Source organism: Pan paniscus, chromosome 7, assembly GCF_029289425.2.
Source record: "Pan paniscus chromosome 7, NHGRI_mPanPan1-v2.0_pri, whole genome shotgun sequence".
Taxonomy (NCBI): Eukaryota; Metazoa; Chordata; class Mammalia; order Primates; family Hominidae; genus Pan; species Pan paniscus.
Window position 1 is genome coordinate 29,653,000 of NC_073256.2, and position 22,303 is coordinate 29,675,302.

At 35.9% G+C, this 22,303-nt stretch overlaps 1 protein-coding gene across 1 annotated transcript; it reads right to left on the bottom strand.

Moving 5' to 3' along the window:
- Nucleotides 1-372: 372 nt before the first annotated feature.
- LOC134731040 (beta-defensin 130B-like) lies at nucleotides 373-9,678 on the bottom strand. Its single transcript, XM_063607066.1, has 2 exons — nucleotides 8,445-9,678; nucleotides 373-1,285 (listed from the first exon to the last, which is right to left on the bottom strand). Exons 1-2 carry the CDS (start codon nucleotides 8,533-8,535, stop codon nucleotides 1,104-1,106), a joined length of 273 nt encoding a protein of 90 aa, XP_063463136.1. The 5' UTR covers nucleotides 8,536-9,678; the 3' UTR covers nucleotides 373-1,103.
- Between the last annotated feature and the right edge of the window lie 12,625 nt (nucleotides 9,679-22,303).

Here is a 22,303-nt window from a genome sequence, read left to right on the forward strand (position 1 = left end):
TCTCTAATGTGCTACGCTGGATAATGTAGTGACACATAATTTAAGACAAGAAAGAAGAGAAGATGTTAATTTTCAGCTTGTGTAAAATGTATATGGTAGAAATTGTATTAGTGTATTATTCTGAGATTAGCTTAGAATCTGATCTCAGAGTAATATGCCGTTCATGAGTGATTCTGAGAAGATATAGAAAAAGTAATGACTAGTATTGAAGAAACAGATCCATGAAGATGAGATTAGAGTTATTTTAATAGACTCCTGACATCTCCTCTGCATAGGGAGATAACCCATCCTCCCCTGATTCATTGACCATAAGCTTTGTGGTTAAAAAAATACAAACACTTGAATTTTGTTTGTGGGGTAATTTAGCCTCATTCTAGATGTTTTCCATCTTTGTGACACTCATGCCATGTCATACTCCTGGTATCCTCCCTGTCCTTTTATTTTCTTGGCCCCAGGAAATGGAGTTATCTGATGGAGAGTTTGGAAAGAACTAACCAGGCATGCTGAGTTAGCAACTCTTCAGCTCTACAGCTCCTCCTAGTGAGCCTACTTGTAGAAAGCGGGTCTTCTTTTCCACTTTTCTAGGGGCAGGGGGCAGTAGAGGGGAGACCTGCTTCAAGTGCTGGAATGACTGGAATGGTCATGCGCCTAATTCTCAGGTGCAATGTTAGCAAGGTCACATGATTAGCAGGCTTTAACCCATATTATCTAAGTAGGTCTCTATTAGTAATGAAAATGATATTTGTTCAGAACTGGATGAGGAAGAAGACGGACATTGCACTTCAAATAATCAAACACTGCCTACTGATACTTCATATTCTTATTGTTTCACATATTTAACATTTTTATCTTTTTTTCTTAGAAACATATTTTTTATAAGTACCTATAGGGTATGAGATTCTTCTGTTATTTATTTTATTCTTATAGTTCTTAAGAGGCTTGCATGTGCATCAAGAAGAAATGCTCCAGGAGGCAGTCAGTAAACGTGGGATTAGGACAACGTTTATTTCCAGTCAAGGAAGAATAAGAAATTGGGTTAAACAGGAGTCTGCAAAATTTATCCATCCATTCTGGAGTTCAAAGGGCTTAACGTTTGCTCCCACCTAAGGAGATTTTCCTTTGGGAACCGGAGTTGGATAGGGCTCAAGTATCCACCACCTTCTACAACATTTTTTTCCTTCATTACATATACCAATGGTATCATCTAGTGTGCGGCATAGTTTGTCTCTGCACACCCCTTTCAAAGCAATACACTGTTTTTGTCCTGGAATAACGCCAGTCTTTCCTACACAGGAAGAGATTTAAGAACATCATTAATTCACTATTGAAAATATACATAAAAGAATAAACCCCCAGAAGAATGGCTTTGGGATAGGAAAGAAAACATTGTCTATATGAAAGGATGAGACCCGTAGACAGAAATAGTGCCTTTTTATGGGAAGGGAGCTAAGATTGTAGATTATATACACCCTGGAGGAAATAGGCCAATTTCTAAAATCCTTTAAAGGGATTGTCCTCCCCTAGCGCAGTACATTTTGGAATGTGTGGGACCATTTGTTCTTACCACCATGCCTAGGGAAGGTGTCTTTTGTATTTAGCAGATAGCACAGCATTGCTAAATTTTTCACCTAAGGAATTGTCTTGCACCAAACACCAACAATGCCACCACTAAGAAACAATTTCAAAGGAAGTATGTGTCCCTCCAAATTCCCATCTGTGCATACATCGTCCCTATCAAATGGTTCATGTTCATATCTTCATCTCCTTTCATAGAAAGCCTATCAATCCTTTAGATTTTATCTAAACTAATTTCCTCATTTCAGGACTATGTAAGAAATACCTTTCCTATGTTGCTCAATACCTCATAGATAGATGGAGGGATGGATAGATAGATAGATAGATAGATAGATAGATAGATAGATAGATAGACAGAAGACAGACACCTGGAGAGAATTACTCACAGAGCTAAAAGGTATTTTCCCTTAAGTGTATCCACATGTTCTCTTAATTCATCTGGTTGTTGAGAAGCATATGGCTAAGGGTGTGCTCTAATTCAGTAGTTTTCTCTATGCTTACTATCCTTTCTCTTGCCTTCTCAGCACAACCATAGTTTATTTTTCCTACTGTATATCACTGCAGATGTTATATAAGAAAAACACTTTTGCTGATGTTCATTAACAGACATTAGTTCCTGAACCAGCCTGTTAACACACCTGGATCTTATTTTGTTTTTACTGGCCTCTAATATACTACCTCTGGCTTCTTTGCTTCTGTAGATGAGTAACAGTTTGGTGGCCATTTCAGCTCTCAGTCTTTTTGTTGTTGCTTGTTATTGTTTTGTATTTAAACTAGGCTATCATTGTTGTTTCTCTACTCTGTAGAAATAGATCCATAGCCAGAAAAACCAATGCAGCCTTTTGGAACTGAATGCTCATAACCTATGCAAGATTGTCTTCCACTCTTGTTAGAAGCTTCAACCTAGTGCAGTCTGGTATTATACTCTACTGTCAGACTAGCAGTTCATAAACTCAGGGTTTCTGTGCACAACAGAATATCACGATGGGGGAGTTGGGTAATATCTTGTAATATTCTCTCTTTTTTCCAAGACTATTGTGGAAGAGAAAGTGGCTGACTTTCAGAGAGAGACCTGAAGTCTCCCCGGCCAGTTGTGGAAGGCGCTGGTTCAACTGCATTGTCTACACAGAACACAGGCTTCATGCTAAGAAGCATAGCAGACCTGTTGCTAACTGTTGGTCTTTTCCCTGATAACTTCATCCATACATTTAACATCTGGCAACACTGTCAGACTTTTTAAATGAAGCTAAAATCAGGGGTTATTAGTACTGGGAAAGATATAGTCAGAGGCAGAGTATGGCATCAAGGAGGCCTATGCGTGTGAACTTAGAGGCATCCCATGCAAAATGAGGTGGAATGTGAATCTTCAGCTGAAGCCAAAAGAGTGAACTTCCTCTCAGTAGGATGCATAACCCACTCTACGGTAAAGTTCAGCCTACTGACACAGCATGTAGCCTAAGACAGTGCCAATTCCTCTATTTGGGAGATGTCCCTTGCTTCACTCAAAAGGAGTGGAACAATTCATCCTACCAGTGATGTGCTTCTTGCTACATGGGAAGCTTAATTTAAGGAGGTATGCTTTGAGCATGAAGCCAAAGAGTTATAATCTCCCTTTTTACCGATGACTGTGACATATCCTCATGCCAAGGGCACTAGTTTAAGTCAAAAAGATAAGATTAAATTACTTAATTCATATTCAGATTCATATTCCTCATTCATGAGGAAGGAAATTTCTTCCCAGATATTCACATTTATTTTCAGACTTATTGACAGAAGTATATACATGTAGAGCAAAAGAAGAGAGGCACTCTCTAATACACTTTAGAATTTATTTGACGTTAATATGTTATAATGGTTATATCACACAGCAGTTGAGGAAAGGATGCATATTTAATAAGTGCCTTTGGAAAAAGAAACAATTTAGATGTTCACTTCATATTATATCACAACATTAATTTCTGTGGATGCAGTGAGAAGGACTTAGAATCACACTGGAAAAGACCCTTAATAGCACATTCATCTACTTTCTAAAAGGATATAACTTTCTTAGCATTAGAACTCATTGAGTCAGTAACTTTTAAGTTTTTTTTTTGGATGATGTAGAGGATTTAAATGGAACAGGCTCTGCCTGGAACTTTATCAATCAAAAAATAGAAGTGCAGTTTCCATTTCTCTACATAATGTGAGTTCAAGCTGTCTTCTGCTCCTATCCAATGTCGTGTATTTAGATATTATGTTATTCTCCACAGTCAGTGTAAGAAGAATGCTATAATTTTCTTAATTCTCAGACAGCTAATGCAGCAATCCAAGATTTATGCCATTCTAACCTCTTTAGACTCATATTCCCAGCATATATATGTATGTTTATGTGTACATATAAATCTATATGAACTATTCCAATTTTTTATAGGATACCATGGATTCTTTTTGGATTAAATATAAGGATATATAAAAACATATATTCAAGTAGCTATAACTTAATATTCATCAGACATTAAGCTGATAAACTAATATTACAGATTATGTAGTTTCTTTGGAGAAATTTTTTCATGAAAACAATAACTTTTTTTACTTAATTGGATTTTTTTGGTGTAAAAATATCTTTAACAAAACTCTTCATGATCTAGCCACTCAATTTTTCTTAAAATAAATTTTATGACATAAAAGTTATATAGGAGTTATCAAATTTCTAAGATTATCAGAATGCTTCTAGACACCTGATAAATTCTACATGCCCAACAGTCACAGCAGAGATTAAGATCAGAATTTTTGGAGTGCAGTATTATTAAATTGTATAGACAGCTCAGCAATTAACTATTCAGTACTAGGAGACCATACAAAACTGATAATGAAATTCCTATTTTTCGACCTGAGTGTTCTGGGTCCCACTTCATAATGTGTCCAAGAACATCTCAATATGCACAAGTAAGGCATTTTGACCTTTATGTATGGTTTTAATATCCTCTGCTCACAAGAAACCTGGCTATTCAAAAGTGATTCCCTCCTGTGCAGAATTATAGGACCTTTGTTTAATCCTTCTTCCTGGTATAACTGATTTGGAAGGAAGAAAGAAGGGCTGATATTTCTATTCCTCCATGAAGATGTCACAGCTTGAAAGGCAGGCCTCTGCCTCTGAAGGATTATTGTCGTATTTGTGGGGAGATTAACTCAGCTTTCAACCTCAAATAACCTCTTGTTCTGCATCATTTATTTTATTGTGGTAATAACACTTAAAGTGAGATCTACCTTCTTAAGAAATTTGTAAGTGCTATAGATATAATATTGTACAGTTGATATTTAGAGCTTATTCATCTAATAAAACTGAAAACTTTTACTCATTAAATAGCAACTCCCTATTTCCTCCTCCCTCCCCAGTCCCTGGAAACCACCATTCTGCTACCTGTTTCCATGAGTTTGACTATTCTAGGTAACTCATAGAAGTGCAATCAGGCAGTATTTGTCTTCTGTGACTGGCTTATTTCATTTAGCATAATGTCCTCCAGGTTCATCCATGTTGTCACATAGAGTAGAAAACCTCCTTAGTTTCCTCAATATATAATTAGAAGATTTTGAGAAAAAAGTCTGGCAGAAATCAGAGTTATCATTTTTGTATGCATATCTACACCTATGGATTGATTAAAAACAACATTGACCCAGATTAAAGAGATTTACTTTTAGCTGCAATGTTGCTAGTACCTATGTGATCTGAGTAAAATCACGTTCTTTATCTGTACATGGGTTTTATTCTCTAAAATAAAAACAACTGCCACTAAATTTTATTTTAATTTGAAATTATTACAATCATATAATTTCATATCACATGTCACTACAAGTGTATCTGACCTCAATGGTATCTTCTGACCACAGCTGAGAACCAAATGAGAATTGCATAAGCTCCTTCAGAAGGAGGCAATCATATGTGAGGTGGATCTCAACATGTCCACAGATTAGGTAAAGATCAAACAATTGAGTAGCTTTGATTGCACTTAAAAGAATCTCAGAACTGGAACAAAACAAGAGTGCCCTCTCTCACCATCCTAATCAACATAGTACTGGAAATACGAGCCAGAGCAATCAGCCTTTTGAAATAAAAGGCATTCGAATAGGAAAAGAAGAAATCCAATTACCTCATTTTATAGATGATATTATTCTACACTTAAGAAACCCTAAAGATTCTTTGAAAGCCTCCTGGACCTGATAGACAACTTTAGTAAAGTTTCAGGATGCAACATCAATGTACAAGATCAGTAGCCTTTCTATACACCAACAATGTTCAACCCAAGAACCAAGTCAAGAATGCAATCCCGTTTACAACAGCCACACAAAAAATTAAATACCCATGAATACATTTAACCAAGGAGGTGAAAGATCTCTACAAGGGACACTACAAATCACTACTGAAAGAAATCACGGATGACACAAATAGAAAAATATTCCCTGCTGTGGATTGGAAGAACCAATATTGTGAAAATGGCCATACTGCCCAAATCAATTTATAGATTCAGTGCTATTCCTATCAAACTACCAATGACTTTTTTCACAGAATAGAAAAAACTATTCTAAAATTCATATGAAACCATAAAAGAACTCAGACAACCAAAATAATCCTAAGCAAAAAGAACAACACTGGAGGCATCATCCTACTTGACTCCAAATTATACTATAAGGCTACAGTAACTAAAATGGCATGGGACTGGTACAAAAGCAGACACATGAACCACTGGAACAGAACAGAGAACCCAGAAATAAAGCTGCACATTTATAACCATCTGCTCTTTGACACAGTTGACAAAAATAAACAATAGGAAAAGGACTCCCTGTTCAATAAATGGTGCTGGGATAGCTGGCCAGCCACAAGCAGAAGAATAAAACTGGATGCCTATCTTTCACCATATACAAAAAATTAACTCATGATGGATTAAATATTTAAATGTAAGACCTCAAACTATAAGACTCCTAGAAGAAAACCTAAGAAACACCATTCTAGATATTGGCCTTGGGGAATAATTTATGACTAAGTACTCAAAAGCAATTGCAACAAAAACAAAAGTTGACAAGTAGAGCCGAATTAAACTAAAGAGCTTCTGCAGAGAAAAAGAAACTATTAACAGGGTAAACAGAAAACAACAGAATGGGAGAAAATATTTGCTAACTATGCATCTGACAAAAATTTAATAACTGGAATCTACAGGGAATTTAAATCAACAAGCAGAAAACAAATAAAGTGGGGAAAAGACATGAAAAACATGAACAGACTCTTCTCAGAAGAAGACATAGAAGCAGCCAGCAAACATGAAAAATAGCTCAACATCACTAATCACTAGAGAAATACAAATCAAAACCACAATGAGAACTATCTTATACCAGTGAGAATGGCTATTATTAAAAAGTCAAAAAATAACAGAAATGCAGATGAGGCTGTGGAGAAAAGGAGTGCTTATACACTGTTGGTGGGAACGTAAATTAGTTCAGCCACTGTGGAAAGCAGTCTGAAGATTTCTCAAAGAACTTAAAACAGAGCTACCATTCCACTCAGCAATTCCATTACTGGGTATATCGTCCAAAAGAAAACAAATAATTCTACCCAAAACATACCTGCACTCCTATGTTCATCACAGAACTACTCACAATAGTAAAGACAAAGAATCAACCCAGGTGCTCATCAATGGTGGACTGGATAAAGAAAATGTGGTACATATAGACCATGGAATTCTATGAAGCCATAAAAAAGAACAAAATCATATCCTTTGTAGCAACATGGATGATCTGGAGGACTGCAAATTAATGTAGAAATAGAAAATCAAATACCACATGTTCTCACGTATAAGTGGGAGCTAAAAATTGGATACTCATGGACATAAAGATGGGACATGGGAGACTACTACAGTGGGGAGGGAGGAAAACAAGGATTGAAAAACTATTTGGTACTATGCTGACTACCTGAGTGATGGGATTACCATCATGCCCCAAACCTCACATCACAAAATATACCAACATAACAAACCTGCACATGTACCCCCTGAATCTACAATATAAGTTGAAATTATTTAAAAAATAATCTCAGAGATAAAGGGAGGAAGAGATCTTTGCTCATTGACCACACACTTTATTTTGGGGGATATGAACATCCCACTATTAACAGTCGAGATAATAATTTTACCGTATCTTATCAGGATCTGGATGAAACACCCTGAAGATGTTTGATTCTTTATTCCCTTTTCAGTTTGATGCTACATTTCGATATTGAAACTTCTGAATCATGGACCCTAAGGATGCAACTACGAGTCTTGAAGTGTTTTCTGTACTATTTGTCTTATGCTTAAAATTTTGCCATTAAAGCTTCATGCCACTGTTTATTCTTTTCCAAATTCCCTTGCTCCCAAATTTCTATTGGTCTTTTATAATTAGACGCAAAATTTTCTTGTTGAACTCTGTCTTATTTGCCTAACTGCTACCCTTCACAAATATTCCTCACCAATAGACTCTACATCACTTCCATCCACTACCGAGTTGGAACCAAGAGCTATCATCTTCACTCTCCTTTTTGGAGAGTGAAGCCTTGATGATAGCTGTTTGCTTTATTTACTAACCTTTAAATCACATATCAAAGCTTCTATACCCCTAACTCTATTTCGGCCCCATTTTCTAATTATTGAGCTCTTGAACCCCCATTTTCTGTTGAAATAACTCCTTGTCCTGCTTCTCAATTGTGGCCTCATTAGTACCAAAGAAGAGAAACATGTTGGATTTCTGAATTCCTAAGGCTGTGAATTGGGGTCTGAGTTAGGATGGCCACAGTATAATTATCTCAGTAGACCTCCTCCGGTCTAGGCGTCCCAATAGACTTCTACAATCATTCACCATCTTACCTTTTGGTATTAAAGTCACAAAGAGGAGGAGAACAGAAATAAGGGAATGGAGTTTCATGGTTGAGTGCCCAATAGAGAGGTGAGTGATCATGGCTGGTGGAACACAGGGGCTTTTATTTAATTCTGGGGGCCTGAGGTTCCTCTTGCTCAGTGAAGCTTAACAGAAAGGAAATAAAACAGCTTCCGTTGGAATATTTCCAAACTCGAAGGTCTCTAAGTTTGGTGACAAATTAACCTAATTGTAGGAAAGCAGATGGCTAACCCTTTCCTTTTTCTATGGCTCTCAGTTTCACCAGAGGTTAATTAATACCTGTAGTTAATTTGCTTTTTTGAATGGGGCCAAGAAGTAAAGCCATGTCGGTACAGAACATCCTTATTGCAAAAGTCCTAGGGCTTGTAAGGAAACATTTCCATAATACACTGTTTTTTTTGTTTTTTTTGTTTTTTTTACAAGAAGGACAAGAGTATTGTCTAAGGTCCATTTATGAAAAGGTATTTTTTCTTTTTTCTTTTCTTTTTCTTTTTTTTTTTTGAGACGGAGTCTCGCTCTGTCGCCCAGGCTGCAGGCTGGAGTGCGGTGGCACGATCTCGGCTCACTGCAAGCTCCGCCTCCCAGGTTCACGCCATTCTCCTACCTCAGCCTCCCCAGTAGCTGGGACTACAGGCACCCGCCACCACAGCCGGCTAATTTTTTGTACTTTTAGTAGAGACGGGGTTTCACCGTGTTAGCCAGGATGGTCTCCATCTCCTGACCTCGTGATCCGCCCACCTCGGCCTCCCAAAGTGCTGGGATTACAAGGCGTGAGCCACTGCGGCCTGCCCTGAGGTGGTTTTAATCACATCTGAATGGTGGATACATTTAATTCGCATTGACAACAGATTTTTTTCATCGTTATGGATCCTTTGTATAATTATCTCATACAACAAGACAAGTAAGATCAAGAGAGTTGAAAGATAAAAGACAGAGTAAAGTGCGCAGCTCCTGTCAAAAGACTCTGAGTCTACAGCTTAAAGAGATTCCCCTAACCTTTCACCCTAACCCACCACATAGCAACAAAATATTGAAAGCTTAAGAGCCTGCCTTTAATCAAGAATCAATTGACCAAGATCCAACTTACCCAAAACAAATTTACCTTCTGTTCAATTTCTTATTGGCATATTTCCCTGAATTGATGTTTTTTTAAATTTGTAAACTTTCATATATGGTGTCAGTCTTTTCTGAAAAATTATATATACATATATAATATAACTTTTATATAGCTTTTATTTGACTACTTTTGATCATTTTCATGTTAGCTGATGTATTTATAAGCATTTGTTTATTTATTTCTTCATTAATAATTTATGCCTTAATAATTTTAGGTTTGCATAAATGTTCCAAAAGACTAATATTCAAAATATTTTTTGAAAAGTAGAACAAAGCCAGAGAATTTAGACTACCTTGTTTTAAGACAAAGCTACAATAATGAAGACACTGTGATACTGGAATAAGGAGAGACATATAGTTCAACAGAACATAATGGAGAGTCAAGGATAAGACCATCATATGAATGGTCTGTATATGGGTAAGACCATATATATTTATCCATGCTCAGTGATTTTGACAAAGGTGCTAAGTAAAGTCTTTTTTTTTTTATGCCCTCATTCTTGTTTATGTAACTAATTCAAGTGGTTCATGCGCAGGTTTGTTACATGGATAAATTGTGTGTCCTGGGGGTTTAGTATACAGATAATTTTCCCAGATATTCAGCATATTACTCAATAGGTAGATTTTCAATCCTCACCCTCCTCCCAACCTCCACCCCCAGGTAGGCCTTAGTGTCTGTTGTTCCCTTCTTTGTGTCCATGTGTATTCAGTGTTTAACTTCCACTTTTTTTTTTTTTTTTTTTTTTTTTAGACGGAATCTTGCTCTGTTGCCCAGGCTGGAGGGCAGCGGCATGATCTCGGCTCACTGCAACCTCCGCCTCCTAGGTCCAAGCGATTCTCCTGCCTCAGCCTCCTGAGTAGCTGGGACTACGGGTGTGTGCCACCACGCACAGCTAATTTTTTGTATTTTTAGTAGAGACAGGGTTTCACCATGTTAGCCAGGATGGTCTCAATCCCCTGACCTCGTGATCTGCCTGCCTCAGCCTCCCAATAGCTTCCACTTTTAAGTAAGAATATATGGTATTTGGCTTTCTGTTTCTCTGTTAATTTGGTTAGAATAATGGCCTCCAGCTGCATCCATGCTCCTGCAAAGGACATGATTTTTTATTTTTCATGGCTGCATAGTATTCCATGGCGCATATATGCCAAATTTTCTGTATTTAGCCCCCTGTTGATGGGCATCTAGGTTGATTCCATGTCTTTACTATTGTGAATAATGCTGCAATGAACATACACATGCATGTATCTTTATGGTGGAATAATTGATATTCCTTTAGATATATACTAAGTAATGGGATTGCTGTGTCAAATAGTGCTTCTATTTTAAGTGTTTTGAGAAATCTTCAGACTACTTTCCACTATAGCTGAACTAATTTATATTTCCGCTAGCAGTGTATAAGCATTCCCTTTTCTCCAAAGCCTCACCAGGGTCTGTTATTTTTTGACTTAATAATATCTATTCTGACTGGTGTGAGAGGGGATCTTATTGTGGTTTTGATTTGCATTTCTCTAGTTATTAGTGATATTGGGCATATTTAAAAATAAGTTGGGTGTCTCCCTGTATGTCTGCTTTTGAGAAGTGTCCATGTTTTCCAAATTTTTGAATAACGGTTTTAGTTTTTGCTTGTTGACTTAAATTCCTTATAGATTCTGGATATGAGACTTTTGTCAGATGCATGGTTTGCAAATGTTTTCTCCCATTCTGTAGTTTGCTGTTTACTCTGTTAATAGTTTTTTTTTTTTTTCTCTGCAGAAGCTCTTTAGTTTAATTCGGCTGCACTTGTCAATTTTTGTTTTTGTTGCAGTTGCTTTTGAGGACTTAGTCATGCATTATTTCCCAAGGCCAATGTCGACCATGATGTTTCCTAGATTTTCTTCTAGAATTCTTAAAGTTTGAGGTCTTACATTGAAATCTTTAATCCATCTTGAGTTAGTTTTTTGTATATGGTGAAAGGTAGGCATTCAGTTTCATCCTTCTACATATGGCTAGCCAGCTATCTCAGCACCATTTATTGAACAGGGAGTCTTTTCCCCATTGTTTATTTTTGTCCACTTTGTCAAAGAGCAGATGGTTATAGGTGCGCAGCTTTATTTCTGTGTTACAACAATCTTTATCTCTGGAATAGAGATTCTGTTCCGATGGCCCATGTGTCTGCTTTTGTACCAGTCCCATGTTGTTTTGGTTTCTACAGCTTTGTCATATAGTTTGAAGTCAGGTAATGTGATGCCTGCAGTGTTGTTCTTTTTTGCTTAGGATTACTTCACTCATCAGACTTTTTTTTTTTTTTTTTGGTCTCATATGAATTTTCAAATAGTTTTTCTAACTCTGTAAACATGTCATTGATAGTTTGATAGGAATAGCACTGAATCTGTAAATTGCTTTGAGCAGTATGGTCATTTTAATAATATTGATTCTTCCTATCCATGAGCATAGAATGTTTTTTCATGTTTGTGTCATCCCTGATTTCTTTCAGCATTGTTTTGTAATTCTCACTTAGAGATCATTCATCATCCTGGTTAGCTGTATTCCTAGGTATTTTTATTTTTTCTTCCAGCTGTTATGAATGGGATTTTGCTCTTGCTGTGGCTCACAGCTTGGTGTATAGAAATAATATTGATTTTTTGTACATTGATTCTGCATCCCGAAACTTTACTGATTATCAGGTCTATGGCCTTTGGGCAGAGACTATGGAATTTTCTCATTATGGAGTCATATTATCTCTGAAGAGAGATAGTTTGACTTCCTCTCTTTCTAGTTGGATGCCTTTTATTTCTTTCTCTTACCTTATTGCTCTGGCTAAGATTTCCACTCTTTCAACCAGTGGTTCTGGAGAGGGAGATACAAACAGAAGTCATATAACCTTTTATTATGTAGCCTGAGAAGGCAGAAAGCATCATCAGCACTGTATTTGTTAGTTAAGGCAGTTACAAAGGTTTGCCTCAGATCAAGCGGAGGGAACATAGACTTCACCTCTCAGTGGAGGAGTATCAATGTTACATTATAAAAAGTTCTTGTGGGATGGAATACATATTTTTAGAAAACTACAACTTTTGGAAATGTGTTTTTGAAAAACACAATGTGCCACTGTAGCTATATTTTTTTTTCAGTTTCACAAATGTCAATTTTACGTGGTTCAATCCATTATGCTCTTGACTAAAATTGCCAGAATTTTAATGTCCTTCATTTTTAATATTGGGAATTGCTGTGACTAGTAAGTACTAATAATAGTATAATGAATAAATTATATGGTACAAATAGTATAATAACAAGGTTGTGGTGTAGTGACAGCAGCAAAAATGGAATAAAAATGTTCAAAATTTTATCTCTTTATAAAATATACTAAAAAGCTGGCAACAACTGTCAAAATAAAGCTTTTTAGAACTCTGAAAACTAACCTAAGGTTTTTAGCAACCTAGGGAGTGCTAATTCTAGCAAAATATCTCATCTCAGTAAGAACATCGATTTGTGGTTTTTAACTTACCCTGTTTCCACTCTTCTCAGAGAAGCAGCAGGCTTGAAAATAATGCCCAGATTCTTAATACCAATGCCAGAAGAAACAGAATGGACCTCATTCATGAAAAATTGATCTCCCTGTTGACTCCCTCAAATATATTCTCAAAAGCCTTGTTTTTTCACCTAATCTGGACCTCACGTAGTGGTAAAGCTGCTACTTGGTGTGTGGCGGTGTTAGAAAACATTTACAGAAAAACATAAATACTGCTGCATGAACACTGGGGAAAACAATAGACTAAACAAAAATCTTGAGAGAAAGTACTGGGAATGAGATGCTTTGGGGAATATGGGCTTTGAAAAGCTTCAACGTATTTCTGAGAATTTGCAAACTGTGTATGTCAAGGCTGTGTGCATGTTCAGTAAAAACCTGGGAAATTTCTACCTTCCCTGCACAAGCAGAAAGTGTAGGCCAAGGCAGAGTTGTAAACTGTCTGGCTGAGTGTTGAAAGCAGGGCCCAACACATACACAAAGCTGCTCTGCAAGTTCCAAACACATATGGAAATCTTTGTCAAATTATTAGCTGACCTCTAAGCTAATGGAAAAAAATATTTTAATCGACATAGGTGACAAAAAATAGAGACCACAAAGTTTATTCAGAAAAGATACTAAACAAACAAATAACTACAACGAGGAGTACAACGTGGGGAGGAGGGAGAATCTTATTTCCAGAGTGGCCACATTATCATGTTTAAAATGTCTGGTGTTCAAAAAAAGTATGAGACATACAAAAAGAAAAAACTGAAGAAAGTATGGCACATGGAAAAGAAAAAATGCAGTTAATAAAAACTACCCCGAGGAGATCCAGACATTGGCCTTAATAGAAACAGACTTTAAATCAACTATTTTAGATATGTTCAAAGAGCTAAAGGAAACAACATCTAAGGAACTAAAGAGAAACATGAGAATGATATCTCACAAAAATAGATAATATCAACAAGAGACAATTTAAAAAAAAACATGAGAATGATATCTCACAAAATAGAGACTATCAATATTTTTTAAAAATTATTTATTTTATAATGTTCTTTTAAAAAGAAACCAAATAGAAATTTTCGAGTTGAAAGATAAAATAATGGAAATGAAAAATGCTCTAGAGGGCTAAACAGCAGTTTTGAGGAGGTACGAAAAACTAGTGAACATGAAAATAGGTCAATTGAGATTATCCAGTTAGAGAAAATCTCACTTAGAGAAAAGAATGAAGAATAATAAATGGAGCCTAATAGACCTGTGGAACACCATCAAGATATCAACATATGCATAATGGAAGTTCCAAAAAGAAAAGAGAGAGAGAAAGGTACAGAAAATATATTTGAAGATATAATTGTCTAATACTTACCAAATTTTATGAAAAATTTAATCTACATGTACAATAAGCTCAATGTACTCTAGGTGGATAAACTCAAAGAGACCACCCGAAGACATATCATAACCAAATGGCTCAAATCCAAAGCCAAAGAGTAAATCTTGAAAACAGTAGGAGAGAAGAGACTTATCATTTATAGTAGTTCCTTCTTATCCATGAGGGATAGATTTCAAAACTCCTAGTGAATGCCTGAAACCATGGATAGTATTGAATCATACACATATTATGTTTTTTAATAAAACTTACAATAACATTTAATCAAAATTTAAAATTTGATAATTTTAATGTATAAATTAGGGGGAATACGCTTGCATTTTGGGGCCATTATTAAGTAAAATTAGGGTTACTTGAATACAGGACTGTGATAGTGTGACAGTCAATCTGATAACCAGGATAGGTGCTAATTGACTAATGGGTCAGTAGCATATACAGGATGAATATTCTGGACAAAGGGATGGTTCACCTCCCAAGTGGGATGAAGCCAGATAGCATGAGATTTCATCATGCTACTCAAGTGGCATGCAATTGAGAATTGTTTATTTCTGAAATTTTCCATTTAATATTTTCAGGTGAAAGTTGACCATAGGTAACTGAAGTCATGGAAAGTAAAATTGCAGATAAGGGAAGATTAGTTATTAGTGATTCACAGTAAATTTACAGCTGACCTCTTTTAAGAATACAGTGGGATGATAAATTCTATGAGCAGTTATTTGGGCTTAAATGAAAGAACAGTAAATAGTAATTTCAAACACATAAAGGAGTAAAAATGCTGGGGTGTGTGTGTGTGTGTGTGTGTATCTTTAATAAAGGTAACTTTAGTATATATAAGCAATATCCTCTTTTCTTCTGATTTAAAAAAAACTGCACATCACAATGCAGCATTACTCACATTACCCAAGATATTGAAAAAACCTAAGTGTTTATGAACAGATGGATAAAGGAATTATATACATAATAAAATATCACTCAGTTTTGTAAGAAGTTTCTTTCATTTGCATCAACATGGATGAACCTAGAAGACATTATGCTAATAATAAATCAGGCACAGAAAGAAAAATACTGCATTATCTCATTTATAGGTAGACCCTAAACAAAAAAGCCCCACAAAAGCCCTAAGAAATAGAAAGGTTAGAAAGAGGTGGGAGGTGTGTGGAAGATGGAAGATGAAATCCAAAGGGTACAAGTTTCAGCTATATAAAATAAATAAGCCCGGAGAGCTCACGTACAACACAAGAGCTGTAGTTAATAATGTATCATACTCCAAAATTTGCCCAGAGTAGATTTTAGATACTTTTACCACAAAAATGTAACTATGTGAGATGATGGATATGTTAATTTGCTTGATTATGGCAATCATTGCACTACATATATATGTATATATACACAAACATAATATTGTATATCTTAAATACAATAAAAAGAAAGTCAATGCATAAAGCAATAAATATAAACCTATGTTGATGATCATACGATGTATAAAGATGTGATTTAGGTTGGGCCCGGTTGCTCACGCCTGTAATCCCAGCACTTTGGGAGGCCGAGGCGGGCGGATCACCTGAGGTCAGGAGTTCAAGAGCAGCCTGACTAACATGGAGAAATCCCGTGTCTACCAAAAATACAAAATTAGCTGGGCATGGTGGCCCATGCCTGTAATCCCAGCCAAAAAAAGCGGGGGTTGCAATTCTAGTCCCTGACAAAACAGAGTTTAAACCAACAAAGATAAAAAAAAAGACAAAGAAGAGTACTACATAATGATAAAGGGATCATCTCAACAAGAAGAGCTAACTATCCTAAATATATATGCACCCAATACAGGAGCACCTAGATTCATAAAACAAATTCTTAGACACCTGCAAAGAGACTTAGACTCCCACAAAATAATAATGGGAAACTTTAACACCCCACTGTCAATATTAGATCAACAAGACAGAAAATTAACAAAAATATGCAGGACTTGAATTCAGCTCTGGATCAAGTGAACTTAACAGACATCTACAGAACTCTCCACCCCAAATCAACATAATATATATTCTAATCAGTGCCACATGACACATATTATAAAATCGACTGCATAGTTGGAAGTAAAACACTCATCAGAAAATGCAAAAGAACTGAAAACATAACAAACGGTCTCTCAGACCACAGTGCAATCAAATTAGAACTCAGGATGAAGAAACTCACTCAAAACCACACAACTACGTGGAAATTGAACAACCTGCTCCTGAATGACTCCTGGGTAAATAAGGAAATTAAGGCAGAAATCAAGAAGTTATTCGAAGCCAATGAGAACAAAGACCACATACCAGACTCTCTGGGACACAGCTAAAGCAGTGTTAAGAGGGAAATTTATAGCACTAAATGTCCACATCAGAAAGCTAGAAAGATCTCAAAAATGACAGCCTAACATCACAATTAGAAGAGCTAGAGAAGCAACAGCAAACAAATCCAAAAGCTAGCAGAAGGCAAGAAATAACTAAGATCAGAGCAGAACTGAAGGAGATAGAGATACAAAAAACCCTTCAAGAAATCAATTAATCCACAAGCTGATTTCTTGAAGAAATAAACAAAATAGACCACTACCTAGGTGAATAAAGAAGAAAAGAGAGGAGAATCAAATAGACACAATAAAAATGATAAAGGGGATATCACCACTGACCCTATAGAAATACAAACTATCACTAGAGAATACTATAAATACCCCTATGCAAATAAACTAGAAAACCTAGAAGAAATGGATAAATTCCTGGACATATACACCCTCTCAAGACTAAACCAGGAAGAAGGTGAATCCCTGAATAGACCAATAAGAAGCTGTGAAATTGAGACAGTAATTAATAGTCTACCACCCAAAAGAAGTCCAGGACCAGACTGATTCAGAGCTGAATTCCACCAGAGATAGAAAACCAGCAGAAAACAAGGATGCCCTCTCTCACTGCTCCTATTCAACACAGTATTGGAATTTCTGCCCAGGGCAATCAGGCAAGAGAAAGAAATAAAAGTATTAAAATAGGAAGAGAGGAAGTCAAATTGTCTCTGTTTGCAGATGATGTGATTCCCTATTTAATAAATGGTGATGGGAAAACTGGCTAGCCATATTCAGAAAATTAAAACTGGACCCCTTCCTTACACCTTATACAAAATTTAACTCAGGATGCATTAAAGAATTAAATGTAAATCCCAAAACCATAAAAGTTCTAGGAGAAAACCTAGGCAATACCATTCAGGACATAGGCATGGGCAAAGACTTCATGACGAAAATGCCAAAAGCATTTGCAACAAAAGTCAAAATTGACAAATGGGATCTAATTAAGCTAAAGAGCTTCTACACAGAAAAGGAAACTATCATCAGAGTGAACAGGAAACCTACAGAATGGGAGAAAATTTTTGCTATCTACCCATCTGACAAAGGTCTAATATCCAGAATCCACAAGAAGCTTAAACAAATTTACAAGAAAAAACAACCCCATTAAAAAGTTGGCAAAGAATATGAACAGACACTTCTCAAAAGAAGACTTTTATGCGGCTAAGAAACATTAAAAAAGCTCAACATCACTGATTATTAAAGAAATGCAAATCAAAACCACAATGAGATAATATCTCATGCCAGTCAGAATGGCGATTATTAAAAAGTCAAGAAGCAATAGATGCTGGTGATGCTCTGGAGAAATAGGAATGCTTTTACACTGTTGGTGGGAATGTAAATCAGATCAACCATTGTAGAAGACAGTGTGGCGATTCTTCAAGGATCTACAACCAGAAATACCATTTGTCCCAGCAATTCCATTACTGGGCATATACCCAAAGGAATCATAAATCATTCTACTGTAAAGACACAAGCACATGTATGTTTATTACAGCACTATTTACAATAGCAAAGACATGCAACCAACCCAAATGCCTATCAGTGATAGACTGGTAAAGAAAATGTGGTAAATATACACCACGGAATACTATGCCGCCATAAAAAGGAATGAGATCATGTCCCTTGCAGGGACATGGATGAAGCTGGAAGCCATCATCCTCAGCAAACTAACACAGGAACAGAAAAACTAACACCACATGTTCTCACTCATAAGTGGGAGTTGAACAATGAGAACACATGGACACAGGAAGGGGAACAACACACACCAGGGCCAGTCAGGGGATGGGGGTGCAAGGGGAGGGAGAGCATTAGGATAAACAGCTCATTCATGTGGAGCTTAAAACCTAAATGAGGGGTTGCTAGGAGCAGCAAACCACCAGGACACAGGTAAACCTTGCAACAAACCTAGACGTTTTGTACTTGTATCCCAGAACTTAAAGTAAAATGAAAAAATTAAAAAGAAGTAGTACAAGAACAAGATAATTAAAATGATACACTAGAAATATTTAATACAAAGGAAGGCAATAATGGAGGAATGAAAGAATTGAAGAACAAAAAAGGTGTAAGATATATAGACAAGAAATAGAAGAATGGCAGAAATCCTTCCTTGTTAGTAATTATATTCCATGTAAATGAATTAAGTTCTACAATTAAAGGCAGAGATTGAGAGAATATATTTAAAAACATGATCCAATTATATGTATCTATGAGGCTCATTTTAGATTAAAATACACAAGTAGTTTGAAAATAAAAGAATGGAAAATAATATTTCATGCAAATTGTGACCAAAAAAGAGCAGAAATAGCTATGTTAATGTCAGAGAAAATAGACTTCAAGACAAAATTTTTATAACCAAAAGGATATTCTGATACTCTAAATTTAATAATACAAAATAACTAGATAGAAGACCGGTAAGAAAATGGAAAGCTTGAGCAACACTATAAACCAGTAGACTAACAGACATCTATACAACACTCCAATTAACAACATGTGAATACATATTTTTTTCTTAAGTAAACACAAAACAGTCTCCAGAATAGTCCACGTTAGGCCATAAAATAAATCTCAGAAAATTTTAAAATATTAAAATCATACAAAATACTTTCTCCAACCACTGTGGGATGAAACTAAAAATCAGTAACAGAAAAAAAAAACAGAAAAATTCACAAATGTGTGAGAATTAAACACCATACCCCTACATAACCCATGTGTCCAAGATGAAATCACAAAGGGAATTGAAAAATACTTGGAGAAGAACCAAAATGAAAATACAATCAGGGATGCAGCAAAAGCTAAGCTCAGATAAAAATTTATAGATGTAAACTCTTACCTTAAAAAAGAATGAATAAAATAGATAGCTAACACTCTAAATTCAGAACCCAGGAAAAGAAGAACTAATTAAATTCATAGCAAGCAGGAAAAATAAAATGGTAAATATTAGAGCAAAGTGAAATAGAGAATAACAAAATAGTAGAGAAATCAACATCAAAAAAAGTTGATTATTTGAAAAGATCAAGAAACTTCACTAGCCTTTTGCTATACCGACCAAGCAAAAAAGGAAGAATACATAAATTACTAAAATTAAAAATAAAGGCCAGGCGCGGTGGATCACGCCTGTAATACCAGCACTTTGGGAGGCTGAGGCAGGCAGATCACGAGATCAGGAGATCAAGGCCATCCTGGTTAACATGGTGAAATCCCGTCTCTACTAAAAAAATACAAAAAATTAGCCGGGCGTGGTGGCGGGCGTCTGGAGTCCCAGCTACTTGGGAGGCTGAGGCAGGAGAATGGCGTGAACCCGGGAGGCGGAGCTTGCAGTGAGCGGAGATGGCGCCACTGCACTCCAGCCTGCGCGACAAAGCGAGACTGTCTCAAAAAAAAAAAAAAAAAAAAAAGAGTGGGAATACTACTACCAAACTTACACAGATAAAAGAAATTATAAGCGAACCCTATGAATAATTGTATGTCACCAAATTAGATACCCTAAATAAAATGATGGACAATTTCTACAAATAAACTACCAAAACTGAGTCAAGAAGAAATAAAAAATACAGATAGACATATAACAAGTGACGGTAGTGAGTCTGTGATTAAAAACTTCCAAAAAAATCATCCAGGACCAGATGGCTGTACTAGTGAATTTAATCACGTTTAAAGAATAATGAAGGCTAATCTTTCCTACAATCTTCAAAAAATTGTGACACATTTCCAAACTAATTTTATGTGACCAGTATTACCCTGATATGAAGGCAAGACAAAGACATTACCAGAAATGAAAACTAGTCCAGTATTCTTTATCAATGAAGATACAAAAATTCTTAACAAAATACTTTAAAATGGAATCTAGCAATATATTAAAAGGATTATACACCACAACCAAGTGCAATTTATTTTAAGAATTGGCTTGTGGGGGGTGGCTCACGCCTGTAATCCCGGCACTTTGGGAGGCTAAGGCAGGCAGGTCACTTGAGGCAAGGAGTTCGAGACCAGCCTGGCCAACATGGCAATACTCCATCTCTGCTAAAGATACAAAAATTAGCTGGGCGCGGTGGCGCACGACTGTAATTTCAGCTACTCCGGTGGCTGAGGCAAGAGAATCGCTTGAACCCGGGAAGCAGAGGCTGCAGTGAGCTGAGATTGCACCACTGCCCTCCAGCCTGGGTGACAGAGCAAGACCCTGTCTCAAAAAAAAAAAAAAAAAAAAAAAAAAAAAAAAAAAGTTTTTTTAAATATGCAAAATCAATCAATATTAGTAGAATAAAGGGGAAAAAAAGCCACAATCGTCTCAAAAGACATAAACAATTATTTGACAAAATCTAGTGCCCTTTCATGATGACACTCAAGAAACCATAAATCCAAGACAATTTTCTCACCCTGGTAACGAGCATCGATAAGAAAAGTGTAGCTAACATCATACCTAATAGTGAAAGACTAAAAGGTTTTCTTCTAAAAATAGGAACAAGAAAAGAATGTCTGCCCTTGACACTTCCGTTCAACAATGTGCTGAAAGTTCTAGCAAAGGCAATTAGGCTAAGAAGAAACTAAAGGCATTCGGAGGAAAGGAAGAAGCATTATTATCTCTATTAAGCCATGAAATGATATTACATGTAGAATACTCAAAAGAATTCACAAAAATCTATTAGGGCTAATAAAAAATTTCAATAAAGTTTGAAGATACAAGATCAATATGCAAAAATCAGCTGCATTTCTTTTCTGTAATAGCAATGAACAACTTGGAAGTTAAATGAAGAAACAATGATACTTACAATAGCATAAAACATTAAATACATAGGAAATAGTGCAATGAAGGAAGTGTAAGACTTGTACGCTGAGTCTACAAAATATTTTTGAAAGAAAAAGAAGATCCAAGTGAATGGAAAGATTTCTCATGCTCATGAGTTGGAAGATTTAATATAATTTGAATGAAAATACTTCCCAAATTGATTTATAGATTTAATGCAATCCCTATCAAAATTCTGTCTTTTTGCAGAAATTGAAAAAATTATTCTAAAATTTATATAGAAATGAAAAGACGATTAAATATCCAAAACAATTTTGAAATAGAAGAACAAAGTGGGAGTACTCAAATTTCTCAATTTCAAAACTTACCTCAAAGTCACAGTAATCTAAACAGTGTGATAATGGTGTAAGAATAGACATATAGACTGATAAAATCAAATTTAAAGTTCAGAAATAAACCCATTCATCTACATGCAATTGATTTTCAACAAGGGTGCCAAGACCATTTAATGAGGAAAGAATAGACTTCAACAAATGGTGCTGGGACAACTGGATATCCACATGTAAAAGGAAAAATTTGTCTACCTCATTCTGTATATGAGAATTAATTCAAAACTGACCAAAGACCTTAATGTAATAACTAGAATTGTAAATGTTCAGGAAAAAATGGTACAAATAGTTGTGACCTTAGATTAGGCAATGCTTTCTTAAATATGACACCAAAAACATAGC